This window comes from Channa argus, chromosome 3, assembly GCF_033026475.1.
Source record: "Channa argus isolate prfri chromosome 3, Channa argus male v1.0, whole genome shotgun sequence".
NCBI lineage: Eukaryota > Metazoa > Chordata > Actinopteri > Anabantiformes > Channidae > Channa > Channa argus.
The window spans coordinates 21283733-21306806 of record NC_090199.1 but is presented as its reverse complement, the minus strand read 5'-3'; the positions used below and the strand labels follow the sequence as shown (position 1 = coordinate 21306806).

General features: G+C 39.4%; 2 protein-coding genes across 6 annotated transcripts; both read left to right on the top strand.

The window, feature by feature from the left end:
* The first annotated feature begins 120 nt into the window (after positions 1-120).
* On the top strand, positions 121-3767 carry LOC137124364 (CMRF35-like molecule 1). The gene is made up of 5 exons (XM_067499250.1): positions 121-250; positions 1486-1797; positions 1999-2025; positions 2115-2225; positions 2653-3767. Exons 1-5 carry the CDS (start codon positions 217-219, stop codon positions 2877-2879), a joined length of 711 nt encoding a protein of 236 aa, XP_067355351.1. The 5' UTR covers positions 121-216; the 3' UTR covers positions 2880-3767.
* Positions 3768-5848: 2081 nt separating this feature from the next.
* LOC137123687 (dynamin-2-like) lies at positions 5849-22259 on the top strand. 5 transcript variants are annotated; one of them, XM_067497798.1, is made up of 20 exons: positions 5849-6268; positions 8307-8380; positions 8629-8778; positions 8880-9083; positions 10249-10347; positions 10772-10932; positions 11186-11328; positions 11417-11552; positions 11733-11800; positions 12183-12321; positions 14345-14431; positions 14680-14750; positions 16566-16620; positions 17590-17700; positions 17775-17884; positions 17964-18075; positions 18561-18728; positions 18886-19112; positions 19387-19638; positions 21332-22259. In XM_067497798.1, the coding sequence occupies exons 1-20, from the start codon at positions 6108-6110 to the stop codon at positions 21369-21371; spliced, it is 2568 nt and encodes an 855-aa protein (XP_067353899.1). In that variant the 5' UTR covers positions 5849-6107; the 3' UTR covers positions 21372-22259. The 5 variants fall into 5 exon arrangements, with proteins under 5 accessions (XP_067353899.1, XP_067353898.1, XP_067353896.1 ...); XM_067497797.1 differs by lacking the exons at positions 12183-12321; positions 21332-22259 and adding exons at positions 13316-13454; positions 19904-20801; XM_067497795.1 differs by lacking the exons at positions 12183-12321; positions 21332-22259 and adding exons at positions 13316-13454; positions 19901-20801.
* The last annotated feature ends 815 nt before the right edge of the window (positions 22260-23074 follow it).

Here is a 23074-nt window from a genome sequence, read left to right as displayed (position 1 = left end):
TGTGTCTATTATTAAATGACCACGAGACATCCAGAAGTTGCGAGGGATATTTTAGACAAAGAAAGCTGACACAAGATATGTGACCTTAAAGAGGAACTTCTCACTGATGCTGAGTTGTCATTAATTTGGTGAGAGTTACAAAAACATCCGTGTGCAATAGGGGAAGTCACAGAGGAAAGCAGACAGTAACACAGAAGCTTTATCAGTAGGATAGAGATGATTTTTCTTGTTTTGTTTTTTTTGGCAGGAGGTAAGTTTACTGAGATAAACTCGATCGTCTCTCTGTCTTGTGTCTTTGGGTTTAATGTTTCTGGTTCTTCACACGTTGACATTCATTCACCATTAACGTCCTTGGCATTTGTGACATTCAAACCCCTTTGATTGTTACAGTTACAATTTGCAACTTTTTTGTTTCAATAGAAATCTGATCCAACAATTATCTTACTGACTGCGTTTACATGAACTTGAGTAAAGTCCATTACCAACTGCGGTAAAATGAGACGTCGTTCCTTTGTTGCCCCTTTTTCCCGTAGTTACGGTATGGGTACTAGGACTGGCCAAAAAATCATGCGTACAAGCTCAGGGATTTTTTCGTTCAGACAAATGCAAACTTATTTTTGCCTTTACTATATTAAAAAGTAAGTTTCAAAAAGCTGCAAAATTGATGTGGTTATAGTAGACATCTGTCCAAACAAGAATGGATTGAAATAATTTGGTAACCTCTGAAAGAAAATAATTTATGAGCATCCAATCATTATGACTCTGTAAGAAAAACTGTACAGTACAACTTCTGTATGATACAAAAATCTGTACAGTAAAATTGCTTTAAATTTTGTATAGTAATAGTACTCTTTAACTTCAATAGCTATCAATGAAAGTTTTAGGTAACCTTTAATAAAAAGGTCTTTATCAGAATGAAAAAATGAAGAAATTTTGTGTTACGGTGTATCTGCCAAAATCCTTAAATTGTCTAAATATATTAGTTAACTTATTTTTTTCATGCATAGGAATACATTACAACTTCCAGCCAGAAAGTTGCCAGAAAGTTTTCTATATATTTTTATTAATTTTCAAATTGAATTCAAATAAGCAGCAAGTAAAACACACTTTTTTACAGGTAAAATTTTTAGACGTCAGTGAATACATTCATAATCGATAATAAGTAAATGGAACATTTAAATATATTGCATTTGTCTGTGTGGAACGATCGGCAAACCTCTACGTATCCTTTGTGGTCGTTCCTATTACCTGTACCATAAGTACGGGGAAAAGGGCGCAACAACATTGTAGCGACCGCTGCCTTGACCGCAGTGAGAAACTAAGCTGGCAGCAGTGCACAGATATTAGCATTTTTATTTGTTGTTTTTCTTTTTAAGCTACAAGTGTGATGCGCACAGTAAAGCTTTACAAAAATATACAGAAAACTAACGAACTGGTTGCAAAACAAAGTTCTGACTTGTGTTGCAATCTTCGTGTTTTGTGCAGGGCGATGGGAGACTGAAGCACTAATATCAGTAGCAGGATCGGTGGGAAATGAGGTTTCAGTAACGTGCTCTCATGCCAATGCATTTTACAACATCAAATATTTCTGCAAAGGAAACTGTAACTATGAAGACATCCTGATAAAAAGTGAAGAAAAGAAAGATTCTAATCAGAAATACAGTATTAAAGATAACGGGAACACATTCATTGTGAAGATCTCTAAACTGAAAAAGGAGGACGCAGGAACTTACTGGTGTGGAATAGAGAGAACAGGTCTCGACACATACAATAAAGTTATCCTCACAGTCACAGATGGTAAGTGGTTTTACTTTGCTTTTATGTTGCTGTTCTTATTCTTCCTCACATAGAAAACAAAAACCATTTGCTTCATTTCCTCCTTAATATTTCAAATAACTGTTTTTCGCGATAGACATAGTTACAGGAAAGAAAAATTTGACTGAGAGAGTTGACAAGGAACTAAATTAATAATAATTCTTTCTTCCTTTTTTGTTCCAGGAAACATCAATAAACCTGAAAATTATGGTATGTGCTGTAGAAATGCATTTGGTCTGTGTGTGAGGAAATCGTGTGTGATACAACATCACTGAGACATGGTGTTGTGTCTTTTTCAGAGAAGCTGGTGTTCGTCAAAGCAGGTCTTGGGGTGGTTGTCTTCTCCCTGTTGATGATCATCCTTGTAATGTTCCTAAGACATTGGAAGAGACACATTAGTGCTTCTTCTGGTATGAACCATTAATATTTTCAGCAAAATCTCACTGAAAATTTTACCGAATAACTACAGTAGCAATCCAGCTTTAAATCATAGCATATGCTTAGATAAGAACATTTGTTTGAAAATAAAATTATGTATTGTAGGCAGCAGACTGTAAATTGGTTTAGTTTATGGTGTTTTTATTCTGCTAAACGAGCTTTCGGAAACAAGTAGGTAAAAGGCAAACCAAGACGTGATGTCATGGGTTTGCTTTCTCCAGCAATCGCAACACATACTCTCACAACCACTTAGCAACACTGTAGTATCAGTAAACCACATAACCTACACAACCTACAACCTACACACGCTTCCTACTGGTTTAAGAGTTAAATAGCAATTCATAATCTTAAAGGGCAACTTCACCAATTGCCAACAATATATCATCTCTCTCCATACAGGAAAGAACCTCAATGGAGTGCTATCCATTCAGAACGAAGACAAAGTTTACTCCAACATCAAAGGTTCATCAGAGGCTCAGCTCCAATCAGACACCCTCTTATACGCCACCATTAGCTTGAACAAAGAGGCAGAGTGCAGCCCTGTCACATCTGAAAATTCACTGGTCACATACTCCACCATTGCACACAAACCGACAAATGAATCGACCCTCTACTCTAATGACTAACTCAGTGCTGATCACTGAATCTGTCAAGTGCAGCATCTCCCTCTGCTGTAAGAGAAGTGTTATTATAAACAGCAGTTTCCCAAACCTCAGACACATTTTGGTTTGGATCCACAGGTTAATTTGTGAGTTCATCCATTATTTAGCCTCATGCCGAACTGATTTCATGAGAAACTGTAGATAACTGTAGATAATGTAGACTGAAAATAAATAAATATAACATTGTAAGAAAATATACAGATTCTCTTTGTGGTTGCATTTATTGAATTCAACCTCTGTACGTTAGAAAGTAAACGAGCTTTGCACCTACGTCATTATTGTTTGGCTTCAAATCAGGGGAACTGAGTTCAAATGATTAAACCAGCCTGCTGTCATGATTTTAGCCTTACACTTTGTTTAGTATTCCTGCTCCCTCTGTTTATGCCCACACACTCCCTCACACCTGGCTCCAGCCAATTAATTGCTCTCTTTATCTGTCTCCACACACACCTGATGTCAGTCATTTCTCAGTGTAATAAAAGCCATTCCCTCCCTAATGTCTTGGCCAGGTCCTCATCAGTTCACTACCTAGACTTGATCCCCTGTTTGCCAGCTTCCTGCCTTTGTACGTTGGACAATGTTCATGTTTCATGTTTATGGTGAAGTAGTCTTTGACTGAGTGTTTGACTGAGTGTTTATTCCCACTTCTGGTTATGTTCTTGGGTTTATCCATGTTATTGGTTTTCCCTTTTGTTGGAAAACCAAAGATTTCAGAAGCCATGAATCAATATGAATCAACTGTGTTCGAAATGGTTTGAAGCATTTGAGTTAAAAATTGTGACATCTGCTGGCCAGATCATTGGTTTTACATGCAAATGGGTGAAATAAATGAAACAGTTGATTAGGATATAAGAGGTTTCAGTGCTGCGATTGTTATTTGCTTTAATAAAGTCTGTAGATCACTTTACAATAGACTCTGCAACTCTGAATGAGCAGAATCAAAAGTATATCTGATCAAAATCCCCACGAGAGCTTTCTGATATGAGTGTGCTATGATGAAGCTTTATCGGTTGAATTTAGATTTAAATACACTGGAAAAACTGGGAATAGTAGACCTTTTTCACAAAAAACGGAAATACTTGGCAAACAGGTAACCATATTCCCGCTTTACAGCGTGCAAAGCAGTGACACAGTAACAATGCATTGCAGTAGTATTTTCAACTTCTCTGTTAATGAATAAAATTACTATATTTGTATAGTTATGAACACAAACATTCATAAAGCAGGACATTTAGGTTGCTGTAGTTCAACATGTCAGAATGTTTTCATGTGACACGCTTGATAATTATGCCCAGTTTAATGACTCACTGTAAAGACTACTACCACTTTTATCGCTTATATGTCTCCTATACACAGATTGGATCTCAGACAAAGTTGTTTAAACTTATGTTATGTGCTACCTTACACATGTTAACGGATTTACTTTTATGAGCAATAGCTTTAAGTATGTGACTGTTACTAGCTTTGATCTTTTTTATAGGTCAATGTAAAAGGCCAACTTTAAGAAAGTGAGGCCGGCTATATGTAAACAAATTTGTCATTTCACATCTCTCTCTCTCTCTCTCTCTGTACAGCTGCACAGTTTGTCAAAACAAAACAACTAAACAGTTAAGAATATTAGATATTAATATTATTAATATTTGATTCACTTTTTTAAAAACGTGTTTATAATTTTCTAGGTATTTCTAAGTTTTGTGATCATGATCTTCAGTACCAGCCTTACATCCTGTTTCAAAATGCAGGGGTAAAATGCCACATCTTAACTGGGCACTAAGATTTTCTGGGCAGATTATATTTCACATAATTTACAATGAAATCTGTCTTAATGAAGTCATACATTCTTACTTTTAGCTTAGTCAAAATTTCAATTATTTTAAATAACCGAGATACTTTAATCAAACTAATATTTACTCTTTCTTTTTGAACATTTGCATACCCACATTGTACTTTTAAAAATAAAGTGTGCACACATTCTGCACCATGTTTGTGTTTACTGCATAAGTATTTCTTATGTAATCCAATCTCATTGTTACCAGTCAATCTATTCCACAACCTCCCCCTACAAACCTCTCATCTTACTTCACAGGATTCATACCCCATATCTCCTCCCTTCTGCTGCAGCTGGGGACAATTTATTTTCTTCTAGAAAATACCTCATGACACTATTTTGTACTTGCTCACATCCCTTGTACATCCTAAATGCACACACACCATAACCCAACACAGAGCAAACACAGGCCAATAAATCTTAGTAGAAGAGGAAAAAAACCTAATTCAATACATTTTACAACCCTGCTTTAACTTGAAGTGACGTATTTTTCCAACTAGTTTGGCTCTGCAGCACCACCTTGTGGTTTAAGACGTGACTGTCAGTGATCGTGAGGTGATTGAGGAAATCGCGCTTGTTCTACCACATACATACATATGTTCTTCTTGTATTATTGAAACAGTACAGAGTCTTTAGGTGAAGAAGCACGTCAGATTTCAACCAGGATAAAATAATGGATTCAAAACGATTCATCGCACTTGATACAAATAGGGGCAACGGCAAATGAATGGGGCAAATATGAAGAGTTCACTAAAATACAGCCAAAGCCAAGGATGCTGCAGGTGGAAAACAAAACAGTTATCTGGTTCACTCACTAGTGAGTATGCAAGTAAACTTTATCTCTAGACTTTATCATCTTAAGCAGTGCTACACGTTGATTCAATGCAGACACGTAAAATAAAACGAGCACAAACTGAATTTAAATACATAGGAACAAATACAGCCGGTGGTGAAGCAAATGCAAGTTGTAATTTCGAGTTGTAATTTTCTGACCTCTTCCTAATTGTGAAGCACAAAAATTGTATTGGAAAATTGCCGGCGTAAACTGACGGACGTCCCCGCTGACCTATGACTGAGGACCGTGTCGGCCGAGGCGGAGCCACGATCTCCGGCGGAGGCTGGGTGTCGCCTGACCGGATGGTGACAGAAGTTTTCAGTTTAATGTGGCTACTTTTATTGTGCAGTCATCGAGTTTTTCGCCTCGCCAGATCTCCGACGGCAGTTTGGACTCTTTGTTGTTTTATGTTGTAATGAAATAAACCCACAGAGGCCGTGACGGACAGCAGAGCCATCTGGGAAGTTTTGGGTCGTTGGAAAACGGGGCTCTTATTTAACCCGGAGAGGGGAACAGGGGAGAACCCATCATGGGTAACCGGGGGATGGAAGAACTCATTCCCCTTATAAACAAGCTCCAGGACGCCTTCAGCTCCATCGGCCAGAGCTGCAACTTGGACCTGCCGCAGATAGCGGTCGTCGGCGGCCAGAGTGCAGGGAAGAGCTCCGTGTTGGAGAATTTCGTTGGGAGGTTGGACCCTTTATATGAAGCTTTGGATTCATTCCAATTGAACCATTGTAAATTGCGCGTAGCTTTTGACTCTTGAGTGTGTTTTATATACAAACTGCGCCGAGCTTTTGCGTAAAAGTCGCCAACTAAGCACTTAGTTACGCACTCCGTGTGTCGGAGCCTCCCAGTTCCTAATGTTTTCTTTACCAGACGGATTCTTTCCATTTCGGAGTTGAGCTATTCATGATCGATAGATACGCATTTTACGCATGAAAACATCTGTAGATCGAGACACAGACACTTGGAAGGAATGGGTTGGAAAAGGGCGGTGTAAGAGAGACTTTAGTCGAGAGATCCATATGATGAACCTGTCGAGTTAAAAATGAATTTTCTCAGCTTATCTGTGAACACAGTCATGTGTACTCGGTGATTCATGTCAACCATTTACTAACAGCTGTTTCTCCTTGAGATTCCTCGCCCTCGTAAAGCGCGGCCTGTAAAGATGTCTTTACAACCCCAATTTTACATAAATCGGGTCAATGTTTTACTTTTCAAGAGTGAAGTGCAAATAAGTTGTTGGTAGGGCCAGAATAAGTCTTTATTAGAGCTACACTGGCAGTACAAATACAACCAGCAGGGTTTTTCTCTCTGTGTGTGCCAATGCTGCTGAATTTCTTTTTGGAGGTTGATGAATGAGTTCCAGTCAGGGCTCCTTCCTAATGACAAATACCAGCAAATCAGCATTAATGCCATGTGTTGGGTCAGTCTGCTCAGTTTCTAATGTGTAATGTCGGAAAGAATCACTTTGACAGTTTGTTTCACAGTCATAACATTCCACCACAGGGCTTGGCATAAATCAGCTCATGTGGAAAAGGAAACGGGAGAATACATGGTTGTGTTTGCTAGATCTGGTGTAGATGGTTATATATATTTTTGCTCTAAGTGACGGTGCCCAGAAAGAGCACAGTTTTAGTCCCCTTCATTTAAGAATGATTTCATTTATTTTCCCAAGTGATAGGGAATGTTGATTAGGCAGCCATGTCTCCCTTTTTTCCTGTTGGCTTTTGTCTGTGAGCCCCAAGCAGTGGCTGGAGGAGACAGTAGGGGCATTGATGTGTTTGTGCTGGGGTCATCAGTGATGTCACCAGCTGCACTGTCATGTGTATATGACACACTGGGTACCATATACAAACAGAAGGGTTTTCATCTTTGGTAATTAGCCTACTGACATGCAGAGGTGTAATGCTCTGAATAGGAGTCATTCTTGGATAACTAGAATCAGTCAGGGCTGTAACTAAGCGTCACTTCTTTTACTGATTAAAGCATTTATTGTTTTCTGCTTAATTAGATCAGTTAAAGGTTATACTGAATTGTCTTTTCAGTCATTTGGTCCAGTAAAAAAAACGTTACGTGGGATTAATGGTTTTATTGGTAATCTTAGTGTTCATGTGGTTTCACAAGTGACAGGAAGATATATGAAAAGAGGATGGGAATCATAGTTGTGTAACATCCTAAGTGCACTGTCAGCAGTGGAAAGAAGTCAAATGGTTTGGTATACGTTTAAACGTGTGTGTGAATGTGTGCTACGATTACCTTACATTAAAACTCTTGTGTTTACCGCTGACCTAACAGACAGGAGCTCACAAACAGGCAAACAGAGACAGACAAACACATTAAAAACCTCATGGCCTGGAGAGATGTGCAGCCGTTGACCTGGAAATGATCACAACTCTATTGAACGAGAGTTTCCATTCAAATGAACATGTACTGTATATAATGAGAGAGGCAAACAGAGGGAGAGGGTTTTTAAACAGGGCTGTAAGTTAGTCTTAAACCTTATAATGTACACTCTCGGGTAAAAAGCCTAAATGTGTAATCAAATGCACTAAGGAGCAATTTCTGAGCTTGAAACTTTACTTTGTTGAGAGCAGTCAAATATCAGTAAATGTCTTTGTCCCTAACCTGTGTGTGTGTGTGTGTGTGTGTGTGTGTGTGTGTGTGTGTGTGTGTGTGTGTGTGTGTGTGTGTGTGTGTGTGTGTAATTTTGTCTCTTTATCAGGGATTTTCTGCCCAGAGGATCTGGAATTGTCACTCGACGTCCTCTCATCCTTCAGCTGGTTAATAGTAAAGCAGGTAAGTTATAAACACGAGTCAAACAGCTGGGAAAGAAATCCAGACTTTTCAAAACATGTCAAGTGCCTGTAGCCAAACTCAACATATACATTTAGCAGAAATTTTGTTTAAAGTTTAAATAAAAACAAATACAAGTAAAAATGAACTGTCCATATGGTAAAAGTGAATGATTTGGTTATAATGTAGGTCAATCATTAGTACAGATTACACATGAACTCCTGTCTAAATCTCTCATTTTCACCACGCAGAATATGCAGAGTTCCTGCACTGTAAAGGTCGCAAGTTTGTGGACTTTGATGAGGTCCGTCAGGAGATTGAAGCAGAGACAGACCGTATCACTGGAGCCAACAAGGGCATCTCCCCCATTCCTATCAACCTCCGTGTCTACTCCCCCAATGGTAACACACACACATATATACAGACTCATGCATGCAGTTGAAAGTTTCAACCTCTGTCTGACTGATTCCTTCTTTTCTATCACATTATCGATGTCACTTAGTGCTGAATCTCACCCTGATCGACCTGCCGGGTATGACCAAAGTAGCTGTCGGAGACCAGCCTCCAGACATTGAGTTCCAGATCAGAGACATGCTGCTGCAGTTCATCACCAAGGACAGCTGTCTTATCCTGGCTGTCACCCCAGCTAACACTGACCTGGCCAACTCTGATGCTCTCAAGATTGCCAAAGAGGTGGACCCTCAGGGTAGGGGATGTGTGTGGCTGTGTGTGCATGAGACCTTGAGGAAAGCATGCTACTCTCGCTAATCTGCATTTGTTACCTTTTCTCTAAATGTGTTACCCACTTTCTAAATGTAACCATTTTTGCTCTAATTTGGTGCAAAGATAATTGCTTTTCTGTGCTAATGTCTGTATCTTGCAGCTATTAGCTCTCCTTTTTCCATTAATCTTTGCATCAGTGCACTAGGCAGCTCATCTGAATAATTAATGGTTACATTATTAAAGCATTTCCTCACAGCGTAGACATATTGAGTAAGATTACTAGTGATATAATTACATTTAATTAGCTCCAACTTTGACACTCCTTCATGTTGTGAATGTTGTGAACCATTTCAAGCTACAGGCTTGTTCTGCAGGTTCATGGATAATGACTTAAATGCTAAATCGTGCTACATGATGGTTAGCAGTCTTACAAAAGGACCAGTTTGTAAACAATTTAAAGCAACAATAAGTACTTGGATTATTTTGTCTCCCCCTGTCATTGCTGAGTGTGATGTACTTTTACACACCTGTCGTAATAGTCGCAGTTTGAGTGGAAGGTGTAAGTGAACCGACAAAGGGACCAAACAACAATGCAGAACGAAGAGCTGCAGTAATATTGCAGGGTTTTAACAACTCTGGTGCTTTTTATTAATTTTTTTGTCCCACTCAAAATTAACACTAACATTAACGGTGACACTAGGTTGTAATCCCCCTCTTCTGTTACAATTTGTCTGATTTAATATCGGTGCTAACCACAAAAACTCAGTAGTGTTACGACAAAGTTGCATTGTGAAGTTCATATTCATACTTAAAACAAACGACATATTTACAAAAATATATCACGCTCATGCTAATATAACACTGAGAACAAGATAGTGAGACACTATTTACTGCACCTGGTAAATTCAACATAGGATGTTTATGTAACTGCAAAATTGATGTAATTAAGTTCTGTGCGTGTAATTATCAGAACATTGGCTGTGTCTGAAATTACCCTCTACTCACTTATTCACAGTATTGGATAGAGCTACATACTCAACATTCAGACACTACTACAAAACGGCAAACAGCCTATATAGTGAGTAGCTGGTGATTCTGGACACAGCCATTCATTTTAAAACAGCCATTTAATTTTCATTGTATTTTAGGTCTGCGGACAATTGGTGTTATAACAAAACTGGACCTAATGGATGAGGGGACAGACGCACAAGACATCCTGGAAAACAAATTACTGCCACTCCGCAGAGGTGAGACCACATTTTAAATAGAGAGATGCATTAATGGAGCCACACAACCAACCAGTTACTGTTAAAAGTACACAAGCCTTCAGATAAAAATCCACTAACAGTTTTTGTGAACATGCTCACAGTTGCCAGATATCACTATCACTAACCCACATTCATATCTTAGCTCACAGATATTTGCAGCCAGGAACCGGTATTCAGATATTTTATCAGACACGTGCACACATACAGCACAGAACTGTCAGTATTTGTTCTGTTCTGTAGCACGTATACACTGTTTTTATATACAACAACCGAACAGCTCAACAACTTCACAGTTATAGGGGCCAGAAAACAAATGTTTTCATAACCTAAAGGCATGAACATGTAATATTTGTTCTTCTCTGGTCCTTCAGCTAAGCTGTACTTTTTCCATATATGTCTTTAGGTTACATTGGTGTTGTGAACCGCAGTCAAAAGGACATCGACGGAAAGAAAGACATTCGTGCTGCTTTGGCTGCTGAGAGAAAGTTCTTTCTGTCTCACCCTGCATACAGACACATTGCTGAGCGCATGGGCACACCACACCTCCAGAAGACTCTCAATCAGGTGACATACACACAGTGTCTCTTATTACAGATTCAGTGTTTTCATAACAAGGAAGTAGAGCTACATATCATATACACAAACACATCGTTCAGATGCTCCTTATGTGGCCAATAATTTGTACTTTAAGCTTCTTTTTGTGAGCCATTTTCCAAGATGAGAAATATTGTGCCTCAACAGGCTTTTGTTCCACAGTGCATCTGTTTTATCTTAAAATCAAATGTTTAAATATTATTTTACTGCTATTTTCCTCCAGCAACTTACCAACCACATCCGCGACACGTTACCAGGGCTACGCAGTAAGCTTCAAAGCCAGCTGTTATCACTAGAAAAAGAGGTGGAGGAGTACAAGAACTTCCGTCCAGATGACCCTACACGCAAGACCAAGGCCTTGCTGCAGTCAGTACTCACTGAAAGACAAATACATTCATTAAAAATACAGTTTTATATTGTGCTATTTTATTATTGTATTATGTAAACTCTGCAGGATGGTGCAGCAGTTTGGTGTGGACTTTGAGAAATGCATTGAAGGATCTGGGGATCAGGTGGACACGTCCAACTTGTCTGGTGGAGCAAAGATCAACCGCATATTTCACGAGCGCTTTCCTTTCGAGTTGGTGAAGGTGACTAACGTTTGAATTATTAATAAATTCCAGGATAAACATGTGGCTCAAGTTCTAAGCGTGATGACGCGCTTTGTGAGTGTCTGGGTGTGTGCCTTAGTCAGCTTGGCATTAAAAAGCAAGTGGTTTTAATTTGGCATAGAATGAATAAAGTCTAAGCTTTTCTGCGTTGTGTGTTAGATGGAGTTTGACGAGAAGGAGCTGAGGAAGGAGATCAGTTATGCCATCAAAAACATCCATGGAGTCAGGCAAGTTGAGACAGCCTGGAAACGAAACATCTCATGTCTGTCTGCTTCCCTGTCTGTCTACATTTTTGTTTGACCCACAGTGTTCTCTGCTTGTAAGTTTCAATGTTTGTCCATGTTGCGATTTAGCGTGCTGGCTCCTCTGTTTTATTTCCTTCCATGCGTGCTCAGTTTTTATTTATTCTTCTTGTTTGCTTGTTCTTGTATCTGTCTTCCATTACACGATCTCCAAGTTTTCTTCCACCACTCCTCATGTGGCCTTCTTTGTGGTCTGCTCATGTCTTCCCTATGTGTGTGCCAGTCCCACACTCCTCTGTGTGTCTACCTCCCTCTCCTGCTTCATGTCTCCATGTCTCCATGTCTGTCTTGTCTGTATGTCCTCCAGGACAGGCCTGTTCACCCCTGACCTGGCGTTTGAGGCCATAGTGAAAAAGCAGATCATTAAGCTGAAAGAGCCCTGTGTGAAATGCATCGACCTGGTCATCCAGGAGCTGATCAACACAGTCAGACAGTGCACCAATAAGGTATCACTGCATGGTCTCCTGCATGGCTGCCACATCTGTGCATACACACTACAGAGACTGGTCAACTTTAGTGCTGCCAGTGGCCACTCACCAAACAGTGATGTAAACTTATAGGTGTATTTTTTTTTATTGTTTTTTATTACAAATTAATTTGAATAAATTCTACACAATAAATTGTGATGTTTGATTGTATGGCTATTCTGGCTGTACTGGGGTGGTGTCTCTGAGTGGCTGTGTGGTCAGAAACAGAAGGGCTGGTAAACATTCCTGTACAGGTACATTGCAAATCAAGCTGCACACATAATTTTCAGCTACAGCCTGAACACGACTAAGAGTCTACATCCATGCTAGTGGTGCTGTGAGGCTGTGAGCTGAATGCTAATAGCAGCGTGCTGAAAAGTGTTATTCAGCACTAAATACAAACTACAGATGTGTCCAAAAAGAAAACAGTGTTAGGCAGATGTTCAATTCAATTCAATTCAACTGTATTTGCATAGATTATGCAATGCATAGTTATATTCAAAACAAAGTCATTTCAAGGCACTTTACAGAAAGCCAAGACTACTTCTAGAGAGAACCCAACATTTCCCCCTCGAACAGTGGAGAGGAAAAACTCCCTTTAACGGAAGAAACCTCCAGCACAACCAGGCTCAGGGTGGGCGACTATCTGCCATGACCAGTTGGGGTCACTGCTGACATGGCTAGAAAGCTGTAACTTAAACATACACATATGTAGGAGGCTTAAATTGCAATGAACACGTTTGAGAACATGCAGCTTGTTTCTGTTCTGAACATGAAATAGAACTAACTTTTTTTTGCCTGTTTTCCTCATTTTTCATCTTTCTTTTCTTTCCCAAAACTCTGTTTTCTCACATTTTCATACTATTCCATCCAATGTGGGCTTTCTTGATTCTACCACCATCCCCGCCCATGCTTCGCCACCTCCTTTTTCACCTGACCTTAAACCTCAAACTCACACGATGCCTCGCTACAGGACAGGCCTGTTCACCCCTGACTTGGCGTTTGAAGCAATAGTGAAAAAGCAGATCATTAAGCTGAAAGACCCCTGTCTGAAATGCGTTGACCTCGTCATCACCGAGCTTGTTGCTGTAATCAGGAAGTGCACTGAAAAGGTAAACAGGAACAGTGGAAGGACAGGTACTAAAAAGTGATGAACACAGGCAAAGATAGGCAGAGGAGGGAATGGAGGGGAAAAATAAGTGCAAGCAGAGAGTGATGAAAAGAAATGTGTAAATCACATGTTGTCACTGTCTAGTGTTTGTTGTTTCCCCTCACTGCTGCTTTTAGACTTCACCCAGCACCCATCTCACCCTGTCGTTCCCCCCTTTAATGACATGTCATAAGAGCCCACCCCTGTTCTGATTCTGGGCCCCTTCTGTTCTGTACCAGCCCACTCACCTTATTTGAACTGAGACTGGTGATTTAACAACCCCTCACCCCTCACTTAGAAAATCAAACCCCACTGTCACTATTAAAAAATTTGGCTGCTTAGAATTGGCACAGTTTTGGCTGTTTTTGTTTTTGTTTTTTTGTCTTGTCGTGTCATTAAACATTCATGTATTTTTTTTCTGTGTTTCACACTGTTTCATGCTCTACACCAATATTATAATACACCCCACCGAAAACAATCTATCTTCTTTTGACCTCTAACCTGATCTTTTCTTCTCCTGGATTAGTTGAAATTCACTATCAGCTTGAGATCTGATATCATAATGCAGATTTTTATTTACTGTTTTACACTTGTAATAACACAAATTCGATAACATCCTCAGATGGTAAGAAATCTCAGGCTGATAGGGAACTTGTCGCTGCATGCCTCCTTAGTCCATTATTGTGACATCTCTTATTTGCATTTGTAGTGTATATTGCAGATTCTTGGGTGTAGCTGGTTATTAAGACACACAGTGTGTTTACAGTGCTGTGTAAGCCTGCATGCAGAATGTGTACATTTCTATAATTACGGTGCCTGCAGCAGTGTGTGTGTGTATGTGTGTATCTACAGTTGGGTTCATACCCTCGACTCAGAGAAGAGATGGACAGGATCGTCACCAACTACATCAGAGAGAGAGACAGCAAGACCAAAGACCAGGTGTGTGTGTGTGTGTGTGTGTGTGTGAGAGAGAGAATCTTTAGATTTAAAGTTTGGGGTTAGGAAAGTTTAGGTTATGGTTAAGGTTTGGGTAAGTCTCTAGGAATTGAATGTACAGTAAGTCAGTGTAAAGTCCCCATTACATATGAAAATGTGTGTGTGTATGGGTTGGAAATGGAAATACACTGTGTATTTTTCTACAGATTCACTTCTTTGTTTACATACCACGTGCCATGTTTTGCATGCAGGTGTTGCTGTTGATCGACATCGAGCTCTCCTACATCAACACTAACCATGAGGACTTCATTGGATTTGCCAAGTAAGACATAACTACTCATTTTGTGTAGGTGACTTATTGAATCAGGATCAGCAAAGGTGTCAGCAGAGATTCTTGCTATCATACATCAGCCAATGCACAGGGATCAAATCTGGAGGCATTAAAATTAAAAAAATGTGAACTTCATTGAAACTTTCTTGTTATACAAAACATTACTGTAGCTTGACTGACGCTTGGCAATATTGTATTGGCCAAAAACTGTTGTTTGTATTACCATTTTGATAGTGGACCCTCAAGTACAATAGCAGTTTTTTTTTTGCTTGTGCCCTCTAGTGGACAAACTGTTTAAATAACTCACAATGTTTCTGAACTCCCACATAAATACACTCACCAGCCACTTTCATTATGTACACTTTTTCAAATGCTTCTTAATGCAGGGTCAATAGAAGATAGAATACTGGAAGAACTTTAGGTTGTTTTATAAGTTTTATGTTCTTCTGCAACATTGAGATGGTAGGGTTCAAATTTGGTCTGAGCAACATGAAAGCATAGCTCTATTCTGTCAGTTCAGGTGGTGATGGACACTTTTGGCTTCCCACATCCCTTTATGACCATAGTGTACCCATCTTCTAATGGATACTTCCAGCAGGTTCACGTGCCATGTCACAAAGCTAAAATCATCTCAAACTGGTTTCTTCAACATAATGATTACTTAAAGATCTCAATCCAGTAGAGCACATTTGGCATGTTGTGGAATAGGGGATTCACGTAATGGATGTGCAGCAACTGTGTGATGCTCTCATCTCAAAATGGCACAGTATCTCTAAAGATTGTTTTCAGGAACTTGCTGAATTTATGCCACAAAGAATTAAGCAGCCCTAAGGATAAGGTTGTTAAGACCAGTACTAGTGAGTGTTACTTTTTGCATGTCTGTGCTGTAAGAAGTTGTTCTTGTTGGGTGCACACAACAACACTATTTGTATTGTTAATGTGTCCACATTCCAGTAAATGCAGAAGCTCTATGCACCTGAAGTATTACTACTACTTAAAGGTGTCAGTGGGGGAAACGTGGTACACTCAGTTCTCCAGTCTACTTTAGGGACAACACACCTAACACACATGTCTTTGGACTGTGGAGGAAATTCCAGTCCAGTAAATTAGATGATACATAGTAGTGTATTTTAAAGTAACTGTTGAATATTTTTTTGTTTTATTATCATTTTAATACTAGAGAGACTATTACAGAGACTATTAGCTGCTTGTTACCAAACGTGTGGATTTGATGCTTTTCTTTGACACATTTGATAATAATAATATTATTATTATTATAATAATACTATTACTATAATGTATAATAATTGACAGAAGTAATTTGATTTAAAGCCTAATTTAATGGACCTGGTGCCACTCATCAAACATTAGGTGTTGACATCTTTTTTTAAAGATCAGACTCTTGATTTTACATATTGAAAGTTAATTACTTAGAGGGTTTATTAAAGGGGTTCAAACCTTTGCAGTGATATAGTTTTCTTTTTATTACTGTAAATATCTTTTCATACACTTCTTGACCATTTGTGTTACTTCAGATAATGAAAGAAAATTCACACTAGCTGTATGTGCATTAAATATTATGTTGAGTAAAAAAACACTTTTTGTTTGACTCTTTTTGCCCTTTCAGCACAAAGGGATGTTAATATTTCACTCTAATGATTAGCAGCAACCTTAGTCATATCCAAATATATAATGATAGGTGGTTTTATTAGGCTGTTCCTTCATTCTTGGATTGTTGAATTGAATTATTTTATTCAATATACTGTAAAATCCCCTAGTTTATGTTATTGAACCCCTTTTCTGCAGTGCCCAACAACGGACCGCTGCTAATGCTACCAAGAAGAGAGTCATGCCCAACCAGGTGATTAAACAGTAAAACTCACTTTTTTAGTTGCATCATAGCTATTGCTTCACACTGTTGTCTGTCCCCCTCTTGTTTATGCTCTTGATTTCTCTTTCCTTGTTCTCTGCTTCTCTTCCTCCTTTTTATGGCCCAGTAATTCTTGTAAGTGTCGTACTCCCCGCACCCACTTCCCCTTTGGGTGGGTGGGGAAGTCAAACGTTCACTCAAACCATATCCAGAAACAACATTTACACTTTATGATGAAACATAGGGAAGCGAAACAGTTACACATATTCATGTACCACGAGCATCATATCAAAATGGTGCACATTCATTCTACAGAAAGTTTCCCAACCATCGAATATGCCAATAACATGTTCTTAACCCATTTTCATACCGTGTCGTGCAGCCCACTGCACATTGCCAGTCAAACTCATTATGCACTAGAATGATGTCATAATGTTATATAGTTGTAGTTTGCGAAATAAAAAAGCCTAAAAATACATTTTTGATTAATGCAATTAATCAAAAATGTTCACTGTGTGAACATTTAATGCATTTTTGACTGTAATGTATTTTTAGGCTTTTTTTTATTTTGTTTTGTTTTTTTAAGCTTTTTTTATTTTGTTCAATCTTTATTTATTTATCTTATTATTTATATATTTATTTTTGTTACTGTCTTTTATTCACCACAAAAAAACAGTACAAATCCCACAATACAAAACATAACAGCATAACAACAGTCCATGATGTTTCTCCAATTTGACAGCATAGCTCTCAAATATTTTTTTTTATACCGCGTTATTAGGAGACTGTCTCAGAAATTTCTTTTTGTACAATACTGTTGTACTTTAATTGTTGCTTTAGTTGTGCTTTTTTCAGTGCTGTTGTACCTTGTCTTTTTACATGGAAAAAGAAATTTTATTTTCTTGCGGTAAAGTGTATATATGAATGTAGTTTAGTCAACTTTAGGACTCCTGTGTGCAGGTGATCCGCAGAGGCTGGCTCACCATCAACATCAGTATCATGAAGGGAGGATCCAGGGAGTACTGGTTTGTCCTGACTGCTGAGTCTCTCTCCTGGTACAAAGATGAGGAGGTGAGTTTCTTGAATCGAGAGTAAGTTCAAGGAAATTTTGCTCTTGTTTTTACTAAACCACTTTGTTTCATTAGGAGAAAGAGAAGAAGTACATGCTGCCTCTGGACAACCTGAAGCTGAGGGATCTGGAGAAAGGATTCATGTCCAGCAAACACGTGTTTGCCATTTTCAACACTGAACAGAGGTGTGCATCCTGTGTTCTTTTAAAATGTTAATGTTAATGGCATCCATCTGTTTAATATTTTGCTTAATATGTCCTATAGAAATGTGTATAAAGATCTGCGTCAGATTGAGCTGGCGTGTGACACTCAGGAGGATGTTGACAGCTGGAAGGCTTCGTTTCTCAGAGCTGGTGTTTACCCAGAGAAAGATCAGGTGCATAAGAACATACTCATATTTTAAATACTGCAGGTCATTTACCATATGTATTTATAAAGAACTCCAGTGTGTCTGAATTTAGCCAAAGGATATTTAAAGGTATAAAAAAAAAACAAATGGTGGCTGTCGGCTGTTTGTACAATAGGGCGTCACTGTGTAGTCATACCCAAATACTTCCAGTCAACCTTTACTGCTCTGCTGGTGCAGCTATCCACTCTTCACCTTCCACACGTTTATTCAGCGTATTTACAAAAACATTTACATGTTAATAACTTTAAAAAGTGGTGTTTCCAGACGTGTCCACCTTAGGGAGGGTAGCTAAAAAGATGTTGCACATGAACAAAATGCTTTGAGCTGATCCACTCTCAGTTAAAAATATTGCAGAACACTCACACACATGAAACAAATGTGCACATCAATGCTTCTGCATCAGCATCTCTTCTCTCATCTGTCTCTTTTGTCTGTGCCCTGGTCTCCTCCAGCCTGACAATGAAGATGCAATGAACCCTAGTGACACCGTGTCCATGGACCCGCAGCTGGAACGGCAGGTGGAGACCATCCGCAACCTTGTGGACTCCTACATTGGCATTGTCAACAAGTCTATCAGAGACCTCATGCCCAAGACCATCATGCACCTCATGATCAACAGTGTATGTGTTCTGCTTTGTCTCCCTTTTTGCTTTTGGCTTTACTCACTTTCAAGGTCTGAAAGCAGAAAAATGTTAAGTTGAATGTTTATATATCCAGTCCCTCCGGCTGTACATTTTAAGTGCTCTTCCCTCCCTTTTTTTGCTTTACCATTACCAGGTGAAAGACTTTATCCACTCTGAGCTGCTGGCCTACCTGTACTCAAGCGGGGACCAGGGTAGTTTAATGGAAGAGTCAGCAGAGCAGGCCCAGAGGAGAGATGAGATGCTGAGGATGTATCACGCTCTGAAAGAGGCTCTGGTCATCATTGGAGACATCAGCACCACCACTATTTCTACCCCAGTGCCTCCACCGGTAGATGACAACTGGATAGCCAAGGATCCAAGGTAAGATGAAAAAAACACTGGAAAACTTTATAGTGATGCAGAAAAAGTAGAACACAGAGATGGGTGGGTATAAAAAAAGTTCTTACTATGAAGGAAGTTCTGAGAGCGAGGATAATGTTTAACGATGGTTTAGTTGAAGTTCTGCAGATTACAGTATCAGTACTGACAAAACCTTCATTAAAGATTTAAGTAACACGACTTTAGAGAATGTTGACTTACAATCTTGTTGACCTATGCCTTTCAAAGTTGTATCAATCCTCGTGTCGTCCTCCAGTCCTCCAGCGTCCCGTCCAGCCTCAGCCACAATGAATCCTCCCAGTCGACCCCCTGCAGTGAGGGGACCGACCCCCGGTCCTCCACCCCCCCTCAACCCCTCCCCAGCTTTTGGAGTACCACCTGTGCCTTCTCGACCAGGCCCCCCAGTGAGCCAGGTGGCTTATGCTGGCGATCCCAACTCTGGTGTTGTGCCTCTTGTCCCATCAAGGCCAGCTCGGGTGCCTCCTGCACTGCCACCAGGGATTCCCAGGTAAAACCGTGCTTGCACAGACACACACACACAAAAACACACACACACACACTATTTGATGGCTTTTGTGGCTTTGGTTGGTGAATAGTTGCTGGGGAAAACTGCTGGAAGAGTGTTGTGAAGGGATACACTATGCACTGTATGTTCTGGCTTCTAGTGGTCTGGGAATCATTGGTCGGTGACTCTATAATGTATTGCATGTTTCTTCTCTACCCACTTTCCTTCGAACCTCCCCTCCTTTGTCTCTTCTGTCTTCCTGCAGCAGAAGACCTCCGGCTGCTCCCAACCGACCCATTGTCATACGTCCGTCAGAGCCCTCCCTGCTTGACTAGACAGACACACACAACACACACACACACACACACACACACACACCGACAGCCACCACATTTCTTTATGTTTACACCTGTTTTGTGTATATTCCTATAACTACAAACTACAACCCTACTGTAACTGTTGTTCTGATGCTGTTTCAGTCTGTTTCCAAAACACTTTCTTTGTAATTTTGACTTTCTGAAATTTCCTGCTTTTAGCAATATGAAAAGGGATCATTTTGATGATTCTATCGATTTAAAGGGTATAACCCTAACCAGCAAGTCATTTTGAATCATGCGTTTCATTCAAAATTAAATGTATCGTAAAACATCATGTGATTCATAACATTTTGTATAATGCTAAAAAAACTCTTATAGAAGTCATTTTTGTGAGTTGTATACCTGCTAATGTCTTCAGTTATCTTACACACTAAGCACCTCATTTAGTGAACAGCACTTTGTGATTAAAAAAAAAAATTATTCGTGTTGTTAGATTTATACAGCCAGCATTCAAATTGATTTATTGTTGATCCGTTTTGGCCTTTTTTTAGCTTAATTTTTTTAAGTGATGTTGGTTTGTTTTTTGGTTGACCAGTTAAACATGATGCAGTGGTTCTCTAGTGTGTTGCTGATATTTATACAGTAACAGAGGTAAGGATAACCTTGCCCAGTCAAACACCTACTGACAGTTACCTCCCACCACTGCTCGAGTGCCACAAGAAAAACTAATTTCCCTTACAAATGATCAAATATTGAGAACAAAATTAAAAAAAGAGTTTATGTAACAAATTGGGCCTCGCTTTCAGAAGGTATATGAGGTGATGGACTGAATAAAACAATAGAAAAAGAGAGTGTGTTGGCTGGTGCTTCTTCCTGTTCTATGACATGCTCTTATTCATTTCTTTGGTGTTTTGTAAATGGTAAATGGCAGCTTATATAGTGCTTTTCTCCACACCGCTTTCCTTTTCATTCACACACACACACTCACTCACACGCCGATGCCATGCAAGGTGCTCACCTGGCCCACCAGGAGCGACTTGGGGTTCGGTGTCTTGCCCAAGGATACTTCCATATGTAGCCAGGAAGGACCGAGAATCGAACCACTGACCCTGTGGTCCGTGGACGACTGCCTTTTCTGTGTGCAGCCTTGCTTGACCTTCCCCTTACAGTATGATTGAGATGTGGGTCACCATGGTAACTGTGGTTGCAAGTGGTAACGAAGTAAAGATAGTGTTACACTTTTATTTGGGGGGGGGTGCTCTTCCAGATGTAAAGGAATAAATAAAGGTATGTGATTTGTTTTGTCTTCTCCAGTGTCTGATCTGATCTGCTTATTATCAATAATGAACTGGTCATCTCATCATGATCTTCTCACACAGGCGACCTCCACAAACCCCTTCTCGTACCAACCAGTGGTGATGAAAACTCTGATGGACACTGCACCTAGAGCACAGGTCTACCACAGAGTTTTGCTGTTTTGTTTTTTTTTGTACATTTCTGAATATGTTGATGCCATACTCTTTATGTGAAATTTCAGGAAGGGAAAAGGGAAGAATAATGGTCATATATTATATTATATATCTATATGGATGTGTTCATGGTTTATTCTGTCCAAAGAATAAAAATGATCTTGATATAATAATACTCTAATTAAAAAGTAAAAATTGGGATGAATAAATAAAAACGATCCAATGATTTGCAGATCTCATCAACCCATATATTATCCACAATAGAACATAACATTGAAACAGACATTTTAGAGTTTCATTGAAAATATTAGCTCATTTTGAATATGATGGCAGACCACATCTCAAAAAAAGTTGGAACAGGCTGATGTTTACCGTTGTAGCATCCCCTCTTTTTTAAATTACTGTCTGTAAATGTCTGGGGAGTAAGGAGACCAGCTGCTGGAGTTTAGGAGAGGAACTTGGTCCCATTCTTGTCCGATACAGGATTCTAGCTGCTCAACAGTCCTGGGTGTTATTTGCCGGATTTTATTATTTTATGAAGTGCCAAATGTTTTCTATTAGTGAAAGGTTTGGACTGCAGGCAGGCTAGTTCAGCACCCAGACTCTCTTCCATGCTATTGTGATGGATCCAGTATTTGTTTTAGCATTGTGTTGTTGAAATATGTGTGGCGTTCCCTGAAAGAGACGTTGTCTGGATGGGAACATATGTTGCTCTAAAACCTCTATCTACTATTCAGCATTGATGGTTCCTTTCCAGATGTGTAAGCTGCTCACGCCATGGGCACTAATGCAGCCCAATATCATCAGAGATGCAGGCTTTTGAACTGTCTGCTGATAACACGCTGGATGGTCCTTCTGCTCTTTAGTCCAAAGGGCAGTGTCCATGGTTTCCAAAAAGAGTTTCAAATTAGAGTAAACTGACCACAGACAGTTTTCCATTTTGCCTCAGACCATTTTAAATGAACTTTGGCCCAGAGAACATGACGGCTTTTATGGATCGTGTTCACATATGGCTTCTTCTCTGCAGGATACAGCTTTAACTTAGATTTGTGGATTGCACAGTGAACTGTGATCACAGACAGTGATTTCTGGAAGTGTTCCCGAGCCCATGCAGTGGTGTCCACTAGAGAATCACGTCAGTTTTTAATGCCTGAGGGTCCAAAAATCACATGCAGTTTTGACCTTCGGCCTCGTCATTTGTGCATTGTGAGATTCCTCCTTATTCTCTGAAACTTTTGATGGTATTATATACTGTAGATGGTGGAATCTTCAAAGTCTTCACAATTTTATATTAAACGTTTTTCTAAAATATTTTTTTTTATCTCAGATTGGTGAACCTCTGCCCATCTTTACATTCGAGAGGCTTTGCCTCTCTGAAATGTTCGTTTTATACCGTCAGACATCTGATGTTGTGTTTTGTTGTGAATAAAATATGGGTTGATGAGATTTGCAAATCATTGCAGTTTCTATTTACATTTTACACATCGTCCTAAACTTTTTTAAATTGGGGTTGTAGAAAATATTGTTGATTTTTGTAAATATATGGCCTCTAAATAAAACTGAAATTCTTCAAACTAAAATTTGGTTCCTCATTCCTCAACAGTATCAATCGTTAGGATGGATAACGTGCACCAAGTTAAGAAAAAGAATCTT

Bases quoted from the DNA above. Each gene is read 5' to 3' on its own strand.
- LOC137123687 (XM_067497795.1), top strand. From the start codon at position 6,108: ATGGGTAACCGGGGGATGGAAGAACTCATTCCCCTTATAAACAAGCTC. The intron at 9,084-10,248 runs GTAGGGGATGTG...ATTGTATTTTAG, and splicing joins CAAAGAGGTGGACCCTCAGG to GTCTGCGGACAATTGGTGTT. The intron at 14,751-16,565 runs GTAAGACATAAC...CCTTTTCTGCAG, and splicing joins GACTTCATTGGATTTGCCAA to TGCCCAACAACGGACCGCTG.
- LOC137124364 (XM_067499250.1), top strand. From the start codon at position 217: ATGATTTTTCTTGTTTTGTTTTTTTTGGCAGGAG. The intron at 251-1,485 runs GTAAGTTTACTG...TGTTTTGTGCAG, and splicing joins TTTGTTTTTTTTGGCAGGAG to GGCGATGGGAGACTGAAGCA. The intron at 2,026-2,114 runs GTATGTGCTGTA...TGTCTTTTTCAG, and splicing joins CAATAAACCTGAAAATTATG to AGAAGCTGGTGTTCGTCAAA.